Source organism: Chanodichthys erythropterus, chromosome 14, assembly GCF_024489055.1.
Source record: "Chanodichthys erythropterus isolate Z2021 chromosome 14, ASM2448905v1, whole genome shotgun sequence".
Lineage (NCBI taxonomy): Eukaryota > Metazoa > Chordata > Actinopteri > Cypriniformes > Xenocyprididae > Chanodichthys > Chanodichthys erythropterus.
In genome coordinates, this window is record NC_090234.1 from 19,617,784 (window position 1) to 19,638,351 (window position 20,568).

A 20,568-nucleotide genomic window follows, 5' to 3' on the forward strand; every position below is an offset into this window, starting at 1 on the left:
AATATAGAACTGTTTAATAGTTCAAAACATGGAACATACACTACCATTCAAAGTTTGTATAGAGAAAGATTTTTTTTTAAAGAAATGAATAGGCTACTTTTATACCGCTAGGATGCATTAAATTGAAAAAAGTGACAGTAAAGACATTTATAACATTACAAATTTCTATTTCAAATAAATTACATTCTTCTGAAATTTCTATTCACCAGAGAATCCTAAAAAAACAAAATCTTGGTTTTCACAAAAATATGAAGCAGTACAACTGTAAGAAATGTTTCAAATCAGCATATCAGAATGATTTCTGAAGGATCATGTGACACTAAAGACTGGAGTAATGATGCTGAAAGCATTGCATCACAGGAATAAATTATGCTTTCAAATATATTAAAACAGAAAGCAATTAATTTGTAATAATATTTCTCAACATCACTGTTTTTATTGTATTTTTTGATTAAATAAATGCAGCTTTGGTGAGCATAATACCTTGGGTATACTTTGATTTTTATGCATTATGTTAGTGTTCACGCACAGTCGAGCCCACATCCTGGAAGTATACTTCATTTGACTCGTATGCATACACAGGCATTTGACTCATGTGCCGTATTGAGGAATCTCTCGACACGAGTTACAACCCATGTAAACATCATTGTATTCTTTCATGCTAGAGTTGTACAAATGAGAGTAATTTCCAACCTATTCACACAATCTCTCGTCTATGTAGGCCTCCATCGTCGCTGTAGCTTGCATGCGTTCCGGTCTGTTCTGTTTATGCAGTTTTTCTTTGACTACCTTGTGAATCGACGCCCCCAGGGCACGTTTGCCACCTTGTGGATAAACTAATTACTGCAAAAAAAAACTAAATGCGCATGTGCGACCTGCGCATACAAGTACGCGCAGTTAGGCTACAAAAATTTGCCGGTGTGCATACTCTTGATGACGAAATTCGTGTCACGTGCAATGTACGCTGACCCTAGCGTACGCGTAAAAAGTGAAGTATACTTTGGGCATAAGAGACTTCTTTCAAAAAAAAGTATATATATATATATATATATATATATATATATATATATATATATATATATATATATATATATATATATATATATATATATATATGTTAAGTTCTGCTCTCAAGGTGTATGAAGTTCCCTGGGCATCTCCCATTTCCTCTCATCCTATGTGGGATTGGATCATACTATCTTCTGGTCAGCCATCTGTTCTTTAATATATAATCTATAATTAAAAACTTAATGATCGCATTACAGAACCTTTTTCTACCAAATCTATCTGGATTATCTGATTTTGATGGATCTGTCGACTGAGAGAGGGTGGTCTATTGTCTTATTCACTTTAAAGAGCATACATAACTCCTTTCAAGAGATTCAAAATGAAACTACAACGACTTACAACTGCCATATCTGTAACACTGCATTACTTTTCTTCATATGTTTTTGGAGTGTCCAACTGTTATATGGACTTATGTAAACTGAGCCTGAATCTCAATGTGCAAAATATCCATCCCAAATAGTATGTGACATTAGTACAATTCAATACTATTTAGGGCGGATATGGTGGATATTGTGCACATTGGGATGCAGGGTTAGTTTTGACCTCCTTGTGACAAATTGATTACACCCCTAATCCAGGTTTGTCTTCTCGATGATTCTGGCTTTTGTTCAGTAGGAAAGAGAATGTTTGCTGGTTTTACAGCTGCAAAATAGACAATAATACAGAACTGGTTTACACTGCACACATTTGTGCAAAAAAATTCCATTATAGTAAATGAAGCCGCCAGTGTGCTAATATGGCGTCTCGAGTCTGCGCATAGTGAGCGCGAAGTGGAGCCACGATATCAAGGTCCCACCCACACTCCTGCAGAATCGGTTAATACTGCAGAACAACTCATATCGGTGTGAAATAAACAGTTCTGGAAATGTAAAAATTAAAGTTAAAGCTCCAATCTCCTCCCGAAGATCCAGAAAAAAAATCCATTTGTGCTTCAGTGACTAATTTGCTCAGAGAAGCTGTCAATCCATCATGATGTCAAAACCTGCATTTTTATAGCATCATTTAACTTACTAAAAACAAACTTATTTAAAGAACGAACACTTTAACATCAGCGTGATAAAAATTGCCTAAAATGACAGAAACCATCTTTGGAAAAAAATATTTGATGTGTAATTTGACTGCGGGGTTAATGACCTATACTGCATCCAGCCATCTGGGTCAGTGGTTCCCAAACTTTTTAGCTTGGAGTACCCCCTGAAGGGATTACCATCCTTCTGCGTACCCCCTCTCTTCCACATAGACTGCAGTCACACCTTTACCATTAAGGGACAATATTTGCCCCCCTAAATTGATTTTCCAGTGCATTTTTTTACCTTTCTGAATAACTTTATAAAATAAATACTGTTTTAAATAAAAAAAATTCAATAGCGAAATATGCAATGATGGTAAAACTAAGTAAAACTTAGAAAAACTACTTTTAAATATTAAACTAAAACCGCCAGTAGGTGGCAGCAAGTCACTGTTTTTATGAGTGAGTCAGAGTCATTCATACATTAAAGGGATAGTTCACCCAAAAATGAAAATTTGATGTTTATCTGCTTACCCCCAGGGCATCCAAGATGTAGGTGACTTTGTTTCTTCAATAGAACACAAATTATGATTTTTAACTCGAACGTTGCTGTCTGTCAGCCGTATAATGTGGGTCAATGGTAACACAACTTATAAGAGTCAATAAACATGCATAGACAAATACAAATGAAACCCTGCGGCTTGTGTTGACACACTGATGTCCTAAGACACGAAACGATCGGTTTGTGTGAGAAAACGAACAGTATTTATATTATTTTTTACCTCTAATACGCAATTATGTCCAACTGCCTTCAGCATTCGCTTAGTGAGGTCTGATCACGCTCTGACAACGGCAGTGATGTCTTGCACTCATTGAAGTATATGCGCGAGACATCACTGCCGTTGTCAGAGCGCGATCAGACCTCACTAAACGAGTGCTGAACGCAGTTGGACATCAAACTCGCACAAATCACACGATCGTTTCGTGTCTTAGGACATCAATGTGTCGTCACGAGCTGAAGGGTTTAATTTGGATTTCTCTATGCACGTTTATTGACTCTTATAGATTGTGTTACCATTGACTCGCATTATAAGACCGACAGACGGCAACGGTTGGAGTTAAAAATCATCATCTGTGTTCTACTGAAGAAACAAAATCACCTACATCTTGGATGCCCTGGGGGTAAGCAGATGAACATCAAATTTTCATTTTTGGGTGAACTATCCCTTTGACGAAGCAAGTGGCTGTGAATGAATCATTGAATCATTGACTCTCACGATTCGCTCAAAGCTGCAGGATTGTTAGTGAAACACAGACGTGTGTTGTAGTTCTTCTGTGGTTTCCGTTAGAACTATTATTTCATTGCAAAATAGAGTAAATACTGACAGTACTGTGTTTAAAATGTATGTTTTGTTTTTTGACCTGTTGTATAATAATGTCACGTCTGCAGTCATGTGGATATTTGGGAACAATTGCATTCTTGCTCATTATCATCATTAAATACAAGAACTCACACAAGGTATGTTTTTGTATCTGAGAAAGTTTGAGTCTTAAATCGAAATGAATCCATTATCTGTGTCTATATTTGCTCTTCTTGCAAGTAAGTGCTAAATCCCTACCGTTACAAAGGTGCATTGTCGAGAACCTCAGTAGCGTGATTTAAAGCAGAACTAAGTAACTTTTTTTACCTTCATAAATGGTTTTCTAAGTCCTTTCGATGGTTAATTGACTTGCAGTGGTGTGTTTGAGGCGCACACTAACCTGGCACGTCTACGCCAGAAAACAGCACTTGCAAGTTGAGCTTCGCCTACCCGACACAATCTCGCCTCATGTTCACGTCCACGCGAGAGTGACAAAATGCTTTACGGTCATTCAAAAAAAATGTATATATTATGACTTTATAAGACAATTTCGAAAATTACCCACCTCCATCGAGATTTCTTGTGCGGTATTTGCAAAACTACTGCGCTGGTGAGCGTTGTAGTCGTTGTAGTCCAGAGCTGCGCTTGGAGTATTTACAACTGTGTGATTCACTGAAGGAACCTGTAGAGGGAGCTTCGCAAATCTTACTGAGTTCCGCTTTAAAGGTACAATATGTAAAATTTTTGCAGTAAAATATCCAAAAACCACTAGGCTAGTGTTATATATTTTGTCCAGCTGATTACTAACAATATCTCCAATGTTTTCAACTACTAGTTAATCATGAGAAAATTCCCATTCTAAACAGTGTCAATGACGTCAGTTATCCTTTGTTACCGCCTTTACTGACGTAGAAACCACATGACAACAGTGCTGTGGACAAATGCGGAAGTAGTGTCTAGCGTCCAGCAAAAAACTAGCTCGCTTCAAGCAGTTTCTTATTTACTTCTTGCACGTTTTATGGTGGATTGTGTTACTTATTTATGGAACATAATTACTGTTTACCATCTGCCGCTGGTTCTGTCGACAAGGACAGCTCCCGTAAACCGTAAACTCATGACCGGAAAAGCGGAAGCGGCGCCGGCGACTGTGTCATAATAAAAGTCCCGCTGCTCGTGAGGCGTGTGTTGATCAATCGCTCCAGCTCCTCGTTCAGCTCCCGCAACACTCGGTCCAGCTCTGCTTCATACTACAGTAACGTTAATAATCACATCCACGAACATGAGTTCTTCCAGACTCCAATCCCTATTCTTTTGCACCGTCCGTTGAGATGGAGACCACATGTCCCAAGTTTCCGCTCTAAAACTTGGCGTCATCAAACTACGCCTTTGTTTTGAATAGGCTTCTAGCGACCTCTAGCGGAAAAAATATAACAAATTGTACCTTTAAATCAGCAGACTGCACGCAATCTATTATACGGATGCTGTTTGTGTGGATACAGCCATTTTTGACTGCAAATGATGAGGTAATTTGATTAAATGTGCTGGACATTTTGGCAGTTAGAAATACATGCTCGATTTGAATATTATTTTAAGGTAGAATTAAATGAACTACTCAGCATTTTGTTTCGTGTACCCCCTTTTGTCACCTCACGTAAGTTACCCCCAGGGGTACACGTAGCCTACCTCAGTTTGGGAAGCACTGATCTGGGCTATCGAGACTCTTTCACTTTTCAGGACTCGTGTAGCAAAAACATATTGGATTCATAGCCTCCTTAAAAATGACTTGTGAATGTACAACATCTCTTATTAATAAGGCTAAACTCGGTACCATTGAGGCTTGGCAAAGTTTTTCTTCCAACATATTGGATTATATAAAGGAATGATTACATAAAGTAACCCTTTTTCAAACTCTTAAGTTATTGATAAAATGTCCTGTTGCTCCCCCTTCCCTATTTGTTTGAATGTTATGTCATTATATCTAAAAGACAATAAAAGGTTGATTAACCTAACCCTTCCCCCAACACACACACACTTCAACATGAATGCATATTTACTTTCTGAAAGCCAGTTTACCTGTTTAAACACTGTAAATGGTTTCTTCAGTCACCGCTCATATCCTAAACACACACACACACTGCTTGTAAAACTAAGATTATAAACACTCAATGAATAAATGCAATTAATTAAGGAGACTGATTAACTATTGATAGCACAATCATAACAATCATTAGTAAATTTCAAACTCAATAAACCAAACATTAAAGCATAATAATATAAAACAGAAGGCACTGTAAATCCACCCTTCAGAAGTTTATGATGCAAGGCATACTAGAGGATTTCAAAACAGAAGTGTACAGCTCATACTTTTAATATTTAAAAAGCTTATATGAACTCTTCTGTACAAACTTGAATGTTAGAGCTATAAAAGTGTCTAAATCTAGTTAAAACATGTTTGCTACATGCGCACAATCCCTTTTCTGGCATCCTTACACATCTCACTCAAAAGGTTTAATTGCTGAAAACTGGATGTGATTCCACAAGGACAAGATTAATAAGCATTTAATTCTGTGGTAACCAGGAACATTCAGTATTTTGTTCAGTAAAAAAGCAAAACACCATCAACCATTTCCAACAATCCAAACAAAATTATGACTCTGCAAGTGTACATATAAAATAAATAAATCTTTATTAATGATTTGCATTAAAGATTATCCCTCATGCATCCCAGGCGGAAAGGGAACACATCCCCTTAGTCGCATAAATCAATTAGTATTACAATTCATTACATCTTAGACAACAACAACCAAAAAAAAAACTCATTCACACTGAGGAAAATTAAGTCGAACACTTTATATCCTCATCAGAAGACAGCAGATTCGACAGACTATCCTCTGCTGTCTTTAGGAATAAAAAAATCTTTTAAAAGCGTGCTAGTGTACATTTATATAAAGGGAATTTAGTGCTTTTTCTTCTCACAGGACAAAATGTTTCTGAATATGCTCCGAAGGCTTTAAGTGTCTTATCTATACATACAGTATGTGATAGACTATCAACAGGAAATGAAGACAGCTGTGTGCATTTTGAGTATAACAGTAGTTGTGATTGGTCAGTTCAAGTTTGAGAGAGAAAAAAAAAGTGAAATGTATTGCACAGTTAGTTCCTCACAGAGGCTGAATTAGAAAACAAGTCTGATTACAGTAGACATTTTTGCCCTAGACAGACAAAGACACACTCAAACAGAAAACTTTAGTCACCCACAAGTCTTTTCAACTGCTGCAAACATTCGACAAGACCTGCATCACATACTTAAATACATCCCAAAAGATTCATTACATTTCTGTAATATGTACCAGACAGATGCCACAGAAAGCCATGTGCCCTTTTGCGGATTTGGACAGTGGAAGATCTCAACCGCTGGACTTAAACGCATAGACAGAGTCGCTGCAACTCGACAGTCCAGAAGCATTCGAGTCTGGAAGGGCTTCACAGACAGAACCAGAAAGAGGTGCTGGGCCGTTCTCAGTGCAAAGCTTTAACCAGTGTTCGTTGCGACTATTTCACAGGATTTACTTCTTCTTCACCTGCAGAAGGAAACAAAACGGTGATATTGACTGAGAAAACTGTAACCTGCCTACTGCCTTCTAAAGCATTTACTCTGATACTCTAAAGAGCATCAAATTACAGAGAACTTTTCAATTATATAAAACCATCTATCAGTACATTTTTTAAACCATCTATCAGTACAGGTTTTTTTTTTTACCCTAAGCTCATCACAATTCAAGAATATTTGTAATGAAATGCCAAAAAAGGTATCTTTTTTAAAACATTTACAATTCTGTAACACTGCATGCTTATGATGCCTTAATATGCTGCTGTCTATGTTTAGATTTCAGAAGCCTCAAATGTCCAAGAAATACAGCATTACTATGAAAAGTGTTACTATAGTTGAGAAATACAATATTTTTGTCTCCAAACATCAAGATTTTGTTCATATTTAAACACCATATATGTTATATCAACATACACTACTATTCAACAGTTTTGCCACCTAATTTTGTCAAATAAATACCTTAAAGTTTAGTGTTTTGTTCTCTTATATTTAAAATTTTAAAATTAATATTGCTTAATCGAACCTGTAGGGCCATTAAAACAAAACAAATATCCTGACATCACTTTTGGACCCTACTCTTTCTACACACACACACACACACACACACACACGGACACCGCGATTTTGAAGTAAGACATGTTCCTGGGTCAACATATTCTGTTGATCCTGAAACAACATTCTTGTCTGAAAATTTAGTCCTAACTCTATTCCTACCCCTAAACTTATCCCTACCCATAATTTATCCATAAAATCAGAGGGAAATGATAGGTGAATAACACTGATGTAGAAGCACCTAACCCTGGATGTAAGCCTAAACTTGACATAAACTTGTCCCTCAAATCTGATTGGTTGATGGCAATGTTGTTCCAGGATCAACAAAGATGTTGATCCAGGAACATGTTGTACTTGGTAAATATCACGTTCACCGTATGGGTCGTATATATATATATATATATATATGTGTGTGTGTGTGTGTGTAGTAAAAAAATCTATTTCAATTAAATTCTCAATCAAATGAATGCAGCTTTGGTAAGCATAAGAGACGTCTTTGAAAAACATAATGTGATCCATCAAACCAACCTCCATCCTCTGTTATGATGCTTACGCAGGGGGCTTCCTGGCTGGGAGAGGAGATCTATGTGGCGACACAGCAGCCAGAAGCTCGTTCACAATCTCCTGCCTGATTTCATGAGCGATGCTATCTTTAATCTGCGGAAGGATACAAAAGAAATGATGTTAGACTCCATTAAAAGCAGGAAAATCAAAAAACTAAATATAAAGTAAGACGACCTAAATGCTGCACAGAGACACAAATTATTTACGTGAACATTTGATGATGATGCCACTACTGTTCTGTGAAAAAGAGTACTGTATTTTCCAGAATATGTCACATTTTTTTTAGCATCTGAAACATGCTGTGACTTTTATTTCAAAGTGACTCAATGAAATTTACATCAAGTATGCAAAACATGTACAAAGTACACAAATTTGGATTCGTCCCGGATGTGAGAGGCAAGTTTATTTGTATAGCACATTTCCCACATGCTGGTAGTTTCAGTTTCTCTTTAAATCAGTTTGCTTAGTCCTGCCATTTATAAAAAATGTTCTTTATAATAAATGCCACTATAATTTCTGTTCATTTTATACTTAGATTTTTCACTTTTGTAGTGTCCTGAATACTGTTAAATTTAAAGGATTTAAAGGTGCTAAAGAGGATGTTTTGTTTTATACATTTTTGCAATATTACCTGAAACTGTCTTCACTAACTGATAAAAGACTATTTATTAGGTGCACTGAAAGGAATAATATTAATATACATCATCTGTGCATGAGGTAGGGCCTTAAAAACATCAGCCAATCGTTTACGCGATCATCGCATGAACGATTGGCCCTCTGGCTTGTCAATCACTGCCGTGACGTTCCTTGTGAGAGACGAGCGCGGTTGCGCGCTCCAGTAACTTTCCACACTCCACAGGCGCCGCATGCAATGTTTTTGTCAGGAGACAGGAGTAACAACTGCAGATTATGAGTTACCTGCGGTGAGTCCGACATAATGAATCCAAAAAACACGACACAGCGAATGTGTTCCAATACTCGTGCACGAGTTTTGGGAGGCGTTCCTTTGAAATGAGCTGTGAAGGAGGGGGGTTGTTCTTACGCATGCGCTCATTTCAAAAACTCACTAACAGTCTTTGGATTCTCAGTCGACGAAAAAATCCTCTCTTTCACCTTTAAGGTATGAGGAGAGCTAAAAAACATGTTTAGTGTTTATAATGTTTGTAAATGTATCGTTTTATTTACTGGTATTTTACATTAGTTTTCAAATGCAATAATAAATGTGACGTATACACTAATGCCACTTCTCTTTTTTATTTCTCAGAACAATGCAATTTTGACCCAGTGCAAGTCAGATGTGACCTATTTTCCAGAAAATATGGACGTTTGTTACTAGAAAAGCTACAATTCTTATTCAGAAAACAGCCCAACTACTATCATGATCATACTGCTGAAAAATAAAGACTATAGAATACATAGAGATATGGAATACACATGTCAACCATGACAATGATGTTAAACGATTTGAACAGTTTTTATTTTTTAATTTTTTCCATAATATGAAATCCCAAGAACTGGCAGTACTGTGAAGTGTCAAATACATATTGACACTTCGATGAGGAACATCAGGTCTTGCCAGGCTGTTACATCACTCCACAGGCCTTGAAATTACCCAGGTGACTACAAGGAACCAATTCAGTCCAAGTTTCCCTCACAAGCAGCAGAATTGCTGGACCATCATGACGGACTTGTAAATCCGCCTAAACTGATGCATGATACTTCATGAGCAAATCCGTCAATCACACACACCACCAAAAACCATTACGGCTACAAAGAACTCGCTCAAACGGTGCCAAAGGCACAGTCAAACTTGCTTTTTCCACTCTTTTTTTTTTTTTTTTTGGAGACAGGAAAAGAAAACATGCTGCTTTTGTGTCTCCATATCATCATTTCTAGATTCTTTAGCAGAATCGAACAGTATTTCTTACATGTCTCTCTGGAGTACTCAATTCTGATTGGTCATTCATGGCATTTAGCTGTCGGATGTTTCTAATTATCACACGGCTCTCTAAAATGCATGATTCTGATTGGTCAGTCACGACATTTCAAAGTCAGTTATTCCCTGTTAACGACATCAATAGAAACAGTGTATGATGATTGCTTGTCCAGGTATCCGAGGCCAGCACTTTGATGTCATCTCTCTCGTTTCATTCAAATGCAGCTTGTGCCATCTTGCACCTCACTTATCAACTGTATTAACTGTAAAATGAAACCGGAGGACTTCTGTATTAGTATTAGGCCTATGGTAATATTGCTGAAGTGTTCTTCTTGTTGCAGGAACGATAGTTTTGTTTACCCTAATAGATTATTAGATAACTAGAAGCTAAAGTTCGAAAACAAACATTGATGTTGGCTTGAGAAAGCCCAAAGTTTGAAGTGGGACTTGAACTTTGGTTGCCTTGTGTACATCTGCGACAAATCTATTATTATGGCACATATGGATTTCCATACCCACAGTGCTATTGTTCCCACATAACAGTTCTCTTTCATCAGTTATTTTGTCCATTAAAATGGTTTCTTCTGAAATTAATTTTTCATGTCCTCGTCATTATTTAAGGCGAGACATGGCAGGTGAAAACATCGTTTTTTCATGCAGTGATCAATTTTGAGATTTTGGGCCAGTTTGCTCCCTTAACATGTAAGCTTTCATGTCAAAATAAAAAATATGTCAACATTACACATTAAGTAGTGAAAAGTTGTCTAATAAATGAACCCTTAAATGTCCGTCTTGTTTGAACTTGTTTGTTAGTCTAGGCTCAAAGCAGTGTTATTTTAGTATAACCGAGACACTATTAGAATTTTTATTAATATTTTGAATAAGTTCTTATTTTATTTTTTCTGTTTTCATTTTAATTTGAGTAAAAGTTTTATTAATTGTTGTGTTGTGTATTTTAGTTTTAGTTAATTTAGTACAGTAAGTTAAATTAAATTTAAATTACTTTTATGGTTTTAGTTTTAGCTTCAGTTAACTATAGTAACCATAGCTCAAAGTTGCTTGATAGGAACAGTTTTTCTTCGCGGAAGCTTTGCTTTTAATGGGTTAATAATATATTTTAACTCAAGTCAATATATTTAATGTCTAATTATTTACTTATGTGGCAAGTAGCCGTGCAGTAAGCGGGACAATGTGCATACAACCAGTTATCACAAAAGTCAAGGATTAGTTCACTTTCAAATAAAAATTTCCTGATAATTTACTCACCCTCATGCCATCCAAGATGTTTATGTCTTTCTTTCTTCAGTCGAAAAGAAATTCATGTTTTTGATGAAAACATTCCAGGATTATTCTCCTTATAGTGGACTTTATGGACTCCAAACAGTTGAAGGTCAAAATTACAGTTTCAGTGCAGCTTCAAAGGGATCTACACAATCCCAGATGAGGAATAAGGGTCTTATCTAGTGAAATGATTATTTTTTGAAAAATAATAATAAAAATAATAGACTTTTAACCATAAATGCTCATCTTGAACTAGCTCTCTTCTTCTTCTAGAATTCCGACAGTGTAGATGCTGCTAAGTGTATTACTGCCCTCCACAGGTCAAAGTTTGAACTAAATTGTCATATACAATATGCCAGTGCAAGTATATCTCAATTAGTTCAAACTTTGATCTGTGAAAGGCAGTAATACACTTAGCAGCGTCTATAATGCCGCAATTCTAATAGAGAAGAAGAAGAAGAGAGCTAGTTCAAGACGAGCGTTTATGGTTAAAAGCATACTTTTTTTTTTTTTTTTTTTTTAGACAATGACCAATCGTTTCGCTAGATAAGACCCTTATTCCTCACCTGGGATCCTGTAGAACACTTTGAAGCTGCATTGAAACTATAATTTTGACCTTCAACCATTTGGAGTCCACTATATGGAGAAAAATACAGGAATGTTTTCATCAAAAACCTTAATTTCTTTTTGACGGAAGAAAGAAAGCCATAAACATCTTGGATGACATGAGGGTGAATAAATTATCAGGAAATTTTAATTTGAAAGTGAACTAATCCTTTAACCCCTTCAGGGTCCTGGTTATCCTGTCGGGGTTTGTTTTGCAAACAACAACCGACTGGTGTACATTATCCCTTACATATTGGCCACTGACAAAGCTGTACATCAGTCCGCTTATTGGGTTAAATGTATACGTTTTCTCACCTCCTGTATAAGATGTTGCAGGTCACCATTTCCTCTACTTCTACTCCTCCACTCGGGGAGACTGCAATCCTCCGTCGTTCTGCTCCTGCGACCATCCAGCGACGACTCGTCCTCATCTCTGCTGAACTCCAAAGAAGTAGGCGTCAGGCTCGGCTCCATCCTTTCTGGGGATACAGGCCGAGGATCCTCCATTCCAGGCCGTGGAGGGACGGTGGGCGTGAGGTTGAGGGTGGCCCGGTACACGCTGCCTCTTTGCAGGGAAGGAGAGCAAGACTCGAGTGTTCGGTTGAATCTGCCAGGGCTGGATGCTCTCGACGAGCGGCCTGAACTGGGTGTGGCAGCCTCATATCCCAACTCAGATTGAAGGTACAATTGCTCCTTCAGGAGGTCCGTCACCTGTACATTCACATACAAGAATGTGTAAAGGGTAAGAGGAAACTAAGAGTAGAATAAGGCATGACGATACAGCACCCTGTAACATGACAATAATCCACTCACCGGCTCCATGGCCCGCAGTGCTGAAGAATTAGACAGACTTTCCATGCTGTTACCTCTCTGCATGCCCTGCGAAACACACATATGTATTACTAAAGAGTCCAAAAAAAAAAAAAAAAAGCAACATACACTTAATATTTAACATAAAATTGTAATTTATTCCTTTGATGGCAAGCTGAAGTTTCAGCATCATTACTCCAGTCTTCAGTGTCACATGATCCTTCAGAAATCATTAATATGCTGATCTGCTGCTCAAGAAACATTTCTTGTTATTATCAATGCTGAAAACAGTTGTGCTGCTTAATATTTTTGAGGAAACAAGGATATGTTTGGTTTTTAAGATTTTTGATGAATAGAAAGAAAAAAAAAGCATTTATTTGAAATTAAAATCATTTGTGCATTATAAATGCTGTTACTGTCAGTGTTAATCAATTTAATGTATCCTTAGTTATAATAATACTTTTGAACAGTAGTGTATATAAAAAGTTTCCACATTTTAGTCCTTTTATAAGCACACTAACACTATATAATAGTTATTTTGCTAAAATTCATATCAACAATGTTTAATATAGCCTATTACATAATCGCAATGTAATGTCTGTTTATGGTTCTTCTAAATATATCAGGTTCACATTTAGACTTATTCCTCACCAGTTTATAATAAAAGTGAGAAATGCATGTTTTGTTTTATTACCTGCTAACATAAACATACTTAAAGTATTTAAAGCAGAATCGGTGTGAGCACATCATAATTTATCATTTATTATGAGGCAGTTGCAGATGCATCCACTGACCATGTGGTGGCGGTAGAGGCTGCTGTGCTGGGAGGTGCTTCGCATCTGTTCGTTCAGAGAGAGCAGGCGGTCTTCCAGCTGCAGCTCCAGCTCCTGTAGCTCCTGCCTGACTGCAGTCCGCAGTGTTTGGAGTTGTTCCGCCTCCCGCCTGCAACATCACAGGGTTCAAGTTTTTCACAGTTCAGTTTTTATCAGTTCTGCAGAATGTTAGTAAATCGGCAGTAGAGGTTGATAGCAAAAAACAATATTTTAACACTATAATCAGTACCCTTCTGATGGTCATTATTTATTTTTCAATAGTGATAACTCATTGGTATGTATGGTTTGTTTACATATTTTAGGGTTCTTTGTTTGACGATTAGTTTATTGCTACATCCGCCTTTCCTCTCGGTCAAATTGTACATCTGCTCAGCTCCTACAGGAAATTATCATAATATTGTAAAAACAGAAATGTCAAATATTACAGTTTAAAAATAACTTTTCTATCTTAATATATTTTAAAATGTAATTTATCCCTGTGATGGCAAAATTAGGAAGAGCAGGAATTAGGCCTACTCTAGTATTCAGTGTCCAATGTCCTTTAGAAATCATACTAATATGTTGATATGTGTACATTTTAGGGTTCTTTGACAATTTATTGCCTTTCTCTCAGCAAAACTGTACAGCCATTCAGCAAGAGAAGAAATTAATACACAAATATGTACAGAACTATAGGTGGTGAACGTATGGTTTGTTCTTTTTAGTCTAAAAATTTGGTTAATGTAAAAACAATGTCGAATTTATCACTTCCTACCACAACACATTTTCTGTCCACTAGAGGTCGCTAGAGTTTGAGTGCAGAAACTTGGGACATGTGGTCTTCACATCACAGCCGGTGGAAAATAATCGGGATAGGACTCGGGCAGAAATCTTGTTCATGGATGCGATTATTAACGTTACTGTAGTATGAAGCAGAGCAGGACCGAGTGTTGTGGGAGCTGAACGAGGAGCTGGAGTGATTGCGCAACACACGCCGTGAGCAGCAAAACTTTTATTATGCCACAGTCGCCGGCGCTGCTTCCGCTTTTCCGGTCATGAGTATGAGGTAACACAGCTCTGTTTATCATATTAGATGCATTTGAGAGTGTTGAAAATGATGTTATAACTCTGTGTTTGCTCGGCGGTTGCTGTGAGACACTTGTTTGAGACACACTGCAGTGAACTAGATCGATTTTAGAATATCATATTAAATGCTGGATGGCTTGTGTTGATAAATGGCATGCAATTAATTTTAAAACGTATTGTATGATGGAGAAAATTCTGTATTACTGTTACTAAAAATAAAGCTGCATCTGATTATGCTATGTTAGCTACTTCACAAAATAGTGTTTTTCTCTGAGGGGCATGGTGAAGCATGGTATATTCTCAAAAAAAAAAAAAAAAAAAAATAGATTTAAACAATAAGACTAAACGTATTGCGCTATATAACAATTAATTTTCTGTCTATAAATGTATCAAAACAGTTGTTCCATTGTCTATTAAAACATGTAATATATTAAAGCGTCTTTGGTGTTTCCATGGTTTCTACAAATTAAAACCGGAAACCGAGGGTAAAGTAGGTATGAGGCAATTGACAGGTGACTCCTCACACGTTCCGGAGCCTTGGTAAAAATAGTAATTTTCTTATGATTTACAAATAGTTGGAAACATTTGGGATATTGTAAGTACTCAAGTCAACAAAATATATAACACTGGCCTAGTGGTTTTCGGATATTTTACTGCAAAATTCTTACATATTGCACCTTTAACAGACAACACAAAAAACATTTTGTAATATTAAAAAATATTATTTATTTATTTATTTATTTTTTACAGACCCCCTTTTTTTTCCTCGGACCCCCGCTATTTTGGCTTTCTAGAGCAGAATATCTCAGTGTGAGAGATTTGGGCAAAAGGAGCCAGAGAGTGAAGACTTTGCTCTTTGTGGTGTGTGATTTTGTTCCTCACCTCTCATCTGGACTAAGATGCTGGTAGACCATAGACTGCTGTCTCATGAGAGCCAGTTCCAGATCCATCATCTGAGTCCGGAAGACGTTCAGACTCTTGCGCCGCATCTGGAGCTCCTGCAGCAGACATCAGGTTTGTACAGACATTAACAATAGTTTAAAGGTTCTCACTTTAGTTTAGGGTCCAGTTCTCACTATTAACTTACTATTGACCACAATTCAAAGAGAAATGGTCCTACTTCAAAAATGGTTCAAGAATAATAAACTTTCATTAAATTTAAGTAAAACAAAGTTTATGCTGTTTACAAATAATAAATGTACCGAAAAAATCAATCTGAGCTTAAATGGAACTAATATTGAAAGAGTTTATGAATTTAGGTTTTTGGGTGTTATTATAGATGAGAAATTAAAATGGAAGCCACACATTTCTTATGTAAAAAAGAAAGTTTGTAAAAACCTTTTTGTCATGAGCAAAATTAAGGATATGGTAAACTACACTGCAATGCGAACTTTGTATTGTTCATTAATTTTACCTTATTTTTTGTACTGTTTGGAAGTGTGGGGTAACTCATGTGTCACAAATTTAATGCCTCTAATTATTTTACAAAAAAGAGCCATAAGAATTATACATAGAGCTTTTCCAAAGGAACACACTTCTGAACTTTTTTTGAAATCAGGACTATTAAAATTGAAAGATTTGGTTGTTCTGCAAACGTTATTAATAATGCATAAAGCAAGACATAGCCTGTTACCATGTGGCCTGCAAAGTCTTTTTATTAAAAGCGAAAGCAGTAGGAGAGTATATGATTTCAAACAGCCGTTAGTTAGAACTACTTTAAAACAAATGTGTATTTCTGTTGCAGGTGTAAAACATTGGAACTCCTTGGAAGCAGATTTAAAAGAATGTTCAAACATTATTCAATTTAAGAATAAATGCAAACAAAAAATGGTGAAATTTTATGTAAATGTTTGATTGTGTATATGATTGTGTAAATTAGGCTATTGTAAATGATTGTGTATATGATTGTGTAAATTAGGCTATTGTAATTTGATTTTGCCATCTATATTTCTGTTACTTTCTTTGAAATAAGACTGGGGTAGGTTAAATAAGAATATTGTTCTTCATCCTACTCCTGAGTTTGCACTGTAAGTTTACAGTATGTAATTATTTTGTTAAATTGTTGTTGTTGTTTTTTGAGGAATTTGTGCAAGCGCAAATAAATAAATAAATAAATAAATAAATTAACCATGACCTTTGCCTCAATAAACTCCTAATTACTGCTTATTAATAGTAGGTAAGGTAGTTATTAAGTTTATGTATTGTGTAGGCATTTGGTAAGATTAAGGGATGTAGAAGAATCATGAAGAATAAGGCATTAATATGTGCTTTATAAGTACTAATAAAACAGCCAATATCCTAGTAATATGCATGCTAATAAGCAACTAGTTAATAGTGAGAATTGGACCCTAAACTAAAGTGTTCTTGGTTAAAAACTACCTAAAAAAAAACTCTTTCACAAGCTATATGATAATCTCAATTTCATAAGAGGCTTCTACTGATGCAACTCAGGGTTATGAAAATGATCTAGCATGTGACTGCTTCCTTTTTGGGAAATGATGTACCTCATAAAGCAGTTGGACAGAGTGTGGCGTACTGATCCTGTCAATGGGTGTGTCCCCTCCATGCACAGATGAGCTCTGCCAACAAAACCGCAGATCGGTTAAGACTTATGAGTCACGCAGGAAATACATGTATAAACGTAGCTCGGGATAATGCAGCATGCTGACTCTGCTGATTATTTGCATTTAGGGTGGAATTCGCAAGAAACCGGAACACACTTCCTTGTTCTACTTTGTGTAGATATATATATATATAACTCTGTTTTTGGGTCAGAGGCTACATACATTCACACCAGACACACACACACAGATATATAGAACCAACTAAACTCCACTTAACTGCCAACTTGTGCCAAGAAACACTCCTTAATAAGATGTTATTTCTCTTTTATGCTAGTTTAGGACACATCCCACTCAGTTTTTTCACATTACTTGATGTTTCCTAATCGCTGTCATGTGTAAATAACACAAAACAGTCCAGCCCATGCAAATATATCTACTGTGTTATAGCAAAAACTCCACCAACTAACCTATTTTACCATCAAACCGCTCTGCCTTAGTCACAAACAGTTACTAATATGTCCTTCTCAGGCACAGCCTCATTAATAACCAGGTTTACCATAGGTTAAAGGATTAGTCCACTTTTAAATAAAATTTTCCTGATAATTTACTCCCCCCCCATGTCATCCAGAATGTCTTTCTTTCGTCAGTCGAAAAGAAATTAAGGTTTTTGATGAAAACATTCCAGGATTATTCTCCTTATGGTGGACTTCAATGGTCTCTCTAAACGGTTGAAGGTCAAAATTACAGTTTCAGTGCAGCTTCAAAGGGCATTAAACAATACCAGACGAGGAATAAGGGTCTTATCTAACGAAACGATCGGTCATTTTTGAAAGAAAATACAACTGTATATGCTTTATAAACACAAAATATCGCCTTGCACGTACTTCCGCTTTCTGCATTCTTCAAAACACTTACGCTGTATGTCCTACGCCTTCCCTATTCTACTTACGGAATAAACGAAACTGGCGCCGTGTTCGTTCGTTCCTTAATTTCTTTTCGACTGACAAAAGAAAGACATGAACATCTTGGATGACATGGGGGTGAGTAAATTATCAAGAAAATTTTATTTAAAATTGGACTAATCTTTTAAGACCGTTCGGATATAAAATCATGCCAGGTCATGTAATACACAAGTATACAAAGAATTTCGGCGGTTCTCACCTGACCAAGGTTCTGCATTGTCCCACGAATGTCATGGAGGACCCTCCTGAGCTGCATCTCTGTGCTGCTCATCGCAGGGGCGGGTGCCGGAGGAGTCCCAAAGGAGAAAGGGTAGGGGGGAGACGGATAATATGGATGACTGTAGGGGGCACCTGGGTGATGTGGAGAATTGTTGTATCCCAAAGTGTAGGGGGCACTGTGGGACTGCGCGAGAGGGATGTGAGTTTGGTACGGGCTGCCGTGGATGTTCATTGAAGGGCCGTAGGGAGCTCCCTGAGAAACGTTATAAGGTGAGCAGAATGAGTTGTATGGTATGCTGTGCGGATGCGCATAATGTATATTGTGCTGGGGTGTAAAGGGCGCCCCCTGTGGTGGAGTAAATGTATTGCTCTGAAGTGGCTGAGGACCAGGCGAGCTCTGTGGTTGTTGGAAGGGAGTGTGGTGGGGAGGTCTGGTAGGGTACGAGAAGTTGTAGGCCATTCCGTGTTGTGGAGAGTAGAAGGACCCATTAGGAGGAGGATGAGGAAGATGGTGGGGCAGGCCTGTATAATTAGGAAGGTTTGGGACACTATATGTGCTCCAGTTTGGACCTTCACCCAAGGGCCTCTGGGGCCAGTCGGCAGGGACGCTATAAAGCGAGCTGGAAGAGCGAGTCAGATGTTGGGGTATGTTGAGAGGGTGTGGTGGTGTTCCCCTATCCATCTTTGATCTTTCTGCTGGAGCAGAATTCAAGAGTGTAGATTGTCTGCCAGCATGATCAACTTCATCTTCTTCCATGATGGAATCCACTTCTTCTCGGTCACTGCGATTTTCCTCTTCGTAGCGGTATGAATACGAGGGTGGGGTACAGTGCTTGACCGAGCCTTTTCCCAGTTGGACACGCATGGAGGTGACCACTCGAGCTGGGCTGAGCGAAGTCAATGGAAGGGAGCTAGATCTCCTTAAAGGATTCCTCTCTAAGCTTTCCCTCAGCAAGTTGCTGTCCCTCACCCATACTCGGCCAGGACGTTCCTCGTCCATTGAGGATGACCTTTGATGGGCTGTGTGGAGGGCCATCTGCCTCCTTTGATCCGTGGGATGGCACTGTTCAAGAATCGAAGACTCTGGTCCAGAGGATGAATGTAGATCTTCAGGAGAGTCTGGATCCATGCCCAAACCAGGCTGGGATATGTTGCCCTCATGAGTTACATCTGAGATGGAATCTCTTGTAGTATCTACCATCACGCTCAAATCCAATTCTGGAGAGTATGTGGTGGGTTCTTCTGTTTTGGAACCTGACTCGATTATGGAATCCCTATCAGAGTCAGGAGAAAGGAGTGGTCCATTGGTGCTAATATTGTCAGAGTTTGGATTGGGAATCTGGAGGCTGGTGATCTCAGGGACTTCTCTGGGCAGAGGATGGGTGTCCTCAGCTTGCAATCTTTCAAAGTTGGGGCACTCCAATGCTACTGGTGTGCTGACTTCTCCTGCATGCGATGTCACTGTAGTTTCACTATCACAGCTGTCTGAGCTTTCTTGTACCTAATAAAAGAGAGAAGTTTCACTTCCATTATCCAAAGAAGGACTGGTTCTTAGAAAAATTGATGTAGAAAGTTAGACTTTGTAGTTTCACAGTCTTTAACCTCCTAGGACCAGCAATTATTATTTTTTGTCCTCATTTATGTTTTGTGAATTTCCCTGAGAACGAACATGGCACAATTTTAAGTTGTAGTGCATATTAAAGAGGACATTTTCAAGGCTGCGTTGCAATCATTTCCCAAAACGTCATTGGTGTGGAAATAATATGAAGTGTGTAAACAGGATATTAACACTGGCCAGAGACGGGACAAGCCAAAGACGGACGAAAAGAGGAGAACGGTCGCGACAGCGGAGAAAATACTGTACAGGCACAACAAGCTCAAATATTGGAAGAAAAATATAAATATTGAATTGAGGGCATGGGTTTATATGAATGTATCTCTGAAGGCAAATGACTGTCTTCAGAAAAGTTTCAATGGCATTTTCTTTTCCTCTACCTCTGTTTAATGCCTATTAAAGTAGCGTTTATAAGCAAAGCACTGCATTGTGTAGAAAAGCTAGAGAACCGGAGAAATGCTATATATCGCTGCTGTTCCATAAGCACCACCTACTGTCAGAGTGTGAATTTGC

At 37.6% G+C, this 20,568-nt stretch overlaps 1 protein-coding gene across 4 annotated transcripts in view; it reads right to left on the reverse strand.

Annotated features, from left to right (window-relative positions):
• Positions 1-6,140: 6,140 nt before the first annotated feature.
• Positions 6,141-20,568, reverse strand: part of itprid2 (ITPR interacting domain containing 2) — a 51,692-nt gene continuing 37,264 nt past the window's right edge. For all 4 annotated transcript variants that reach the window (XM_067410734.1, XM_067410735.1, XM_067410736.1 and 1 more), the window contains 8 exons: positions 18,421-19,941; positions 17,200-17,274; positions 15,578-15,693; positions 13,592-13,739; positions 12,801-12,866; positions 12,303-12,698; positions 8,129-8,257; positions 6,141-7,019 (listed from right to left, as the gene is read on the reverse strand). In XM_067410734.1, coding sequence (XP_067266835.1) covers positions 8,150-8,257; positions 12,303-12,698; positions 12,801-12,866; positions 13,592-13,739; positions 15,578-15,693; positions 17,200-17,274; positions 18,421-19,941 — 2,430 coding nt within the window. In that variant the 3' untranslated portion in view covers positions 6,141-7,019; positions 8,129-8,149. The remainder of the gene's footprint in view (positions 7,020-8,128; positions 8,258-12,302; positions 12,699-12,800; positions 12,867-13,591; positions 13,740-15,577; positions 15,694-17,199; positions 17,275-18,420; positions 19,942-20,568) is intronic.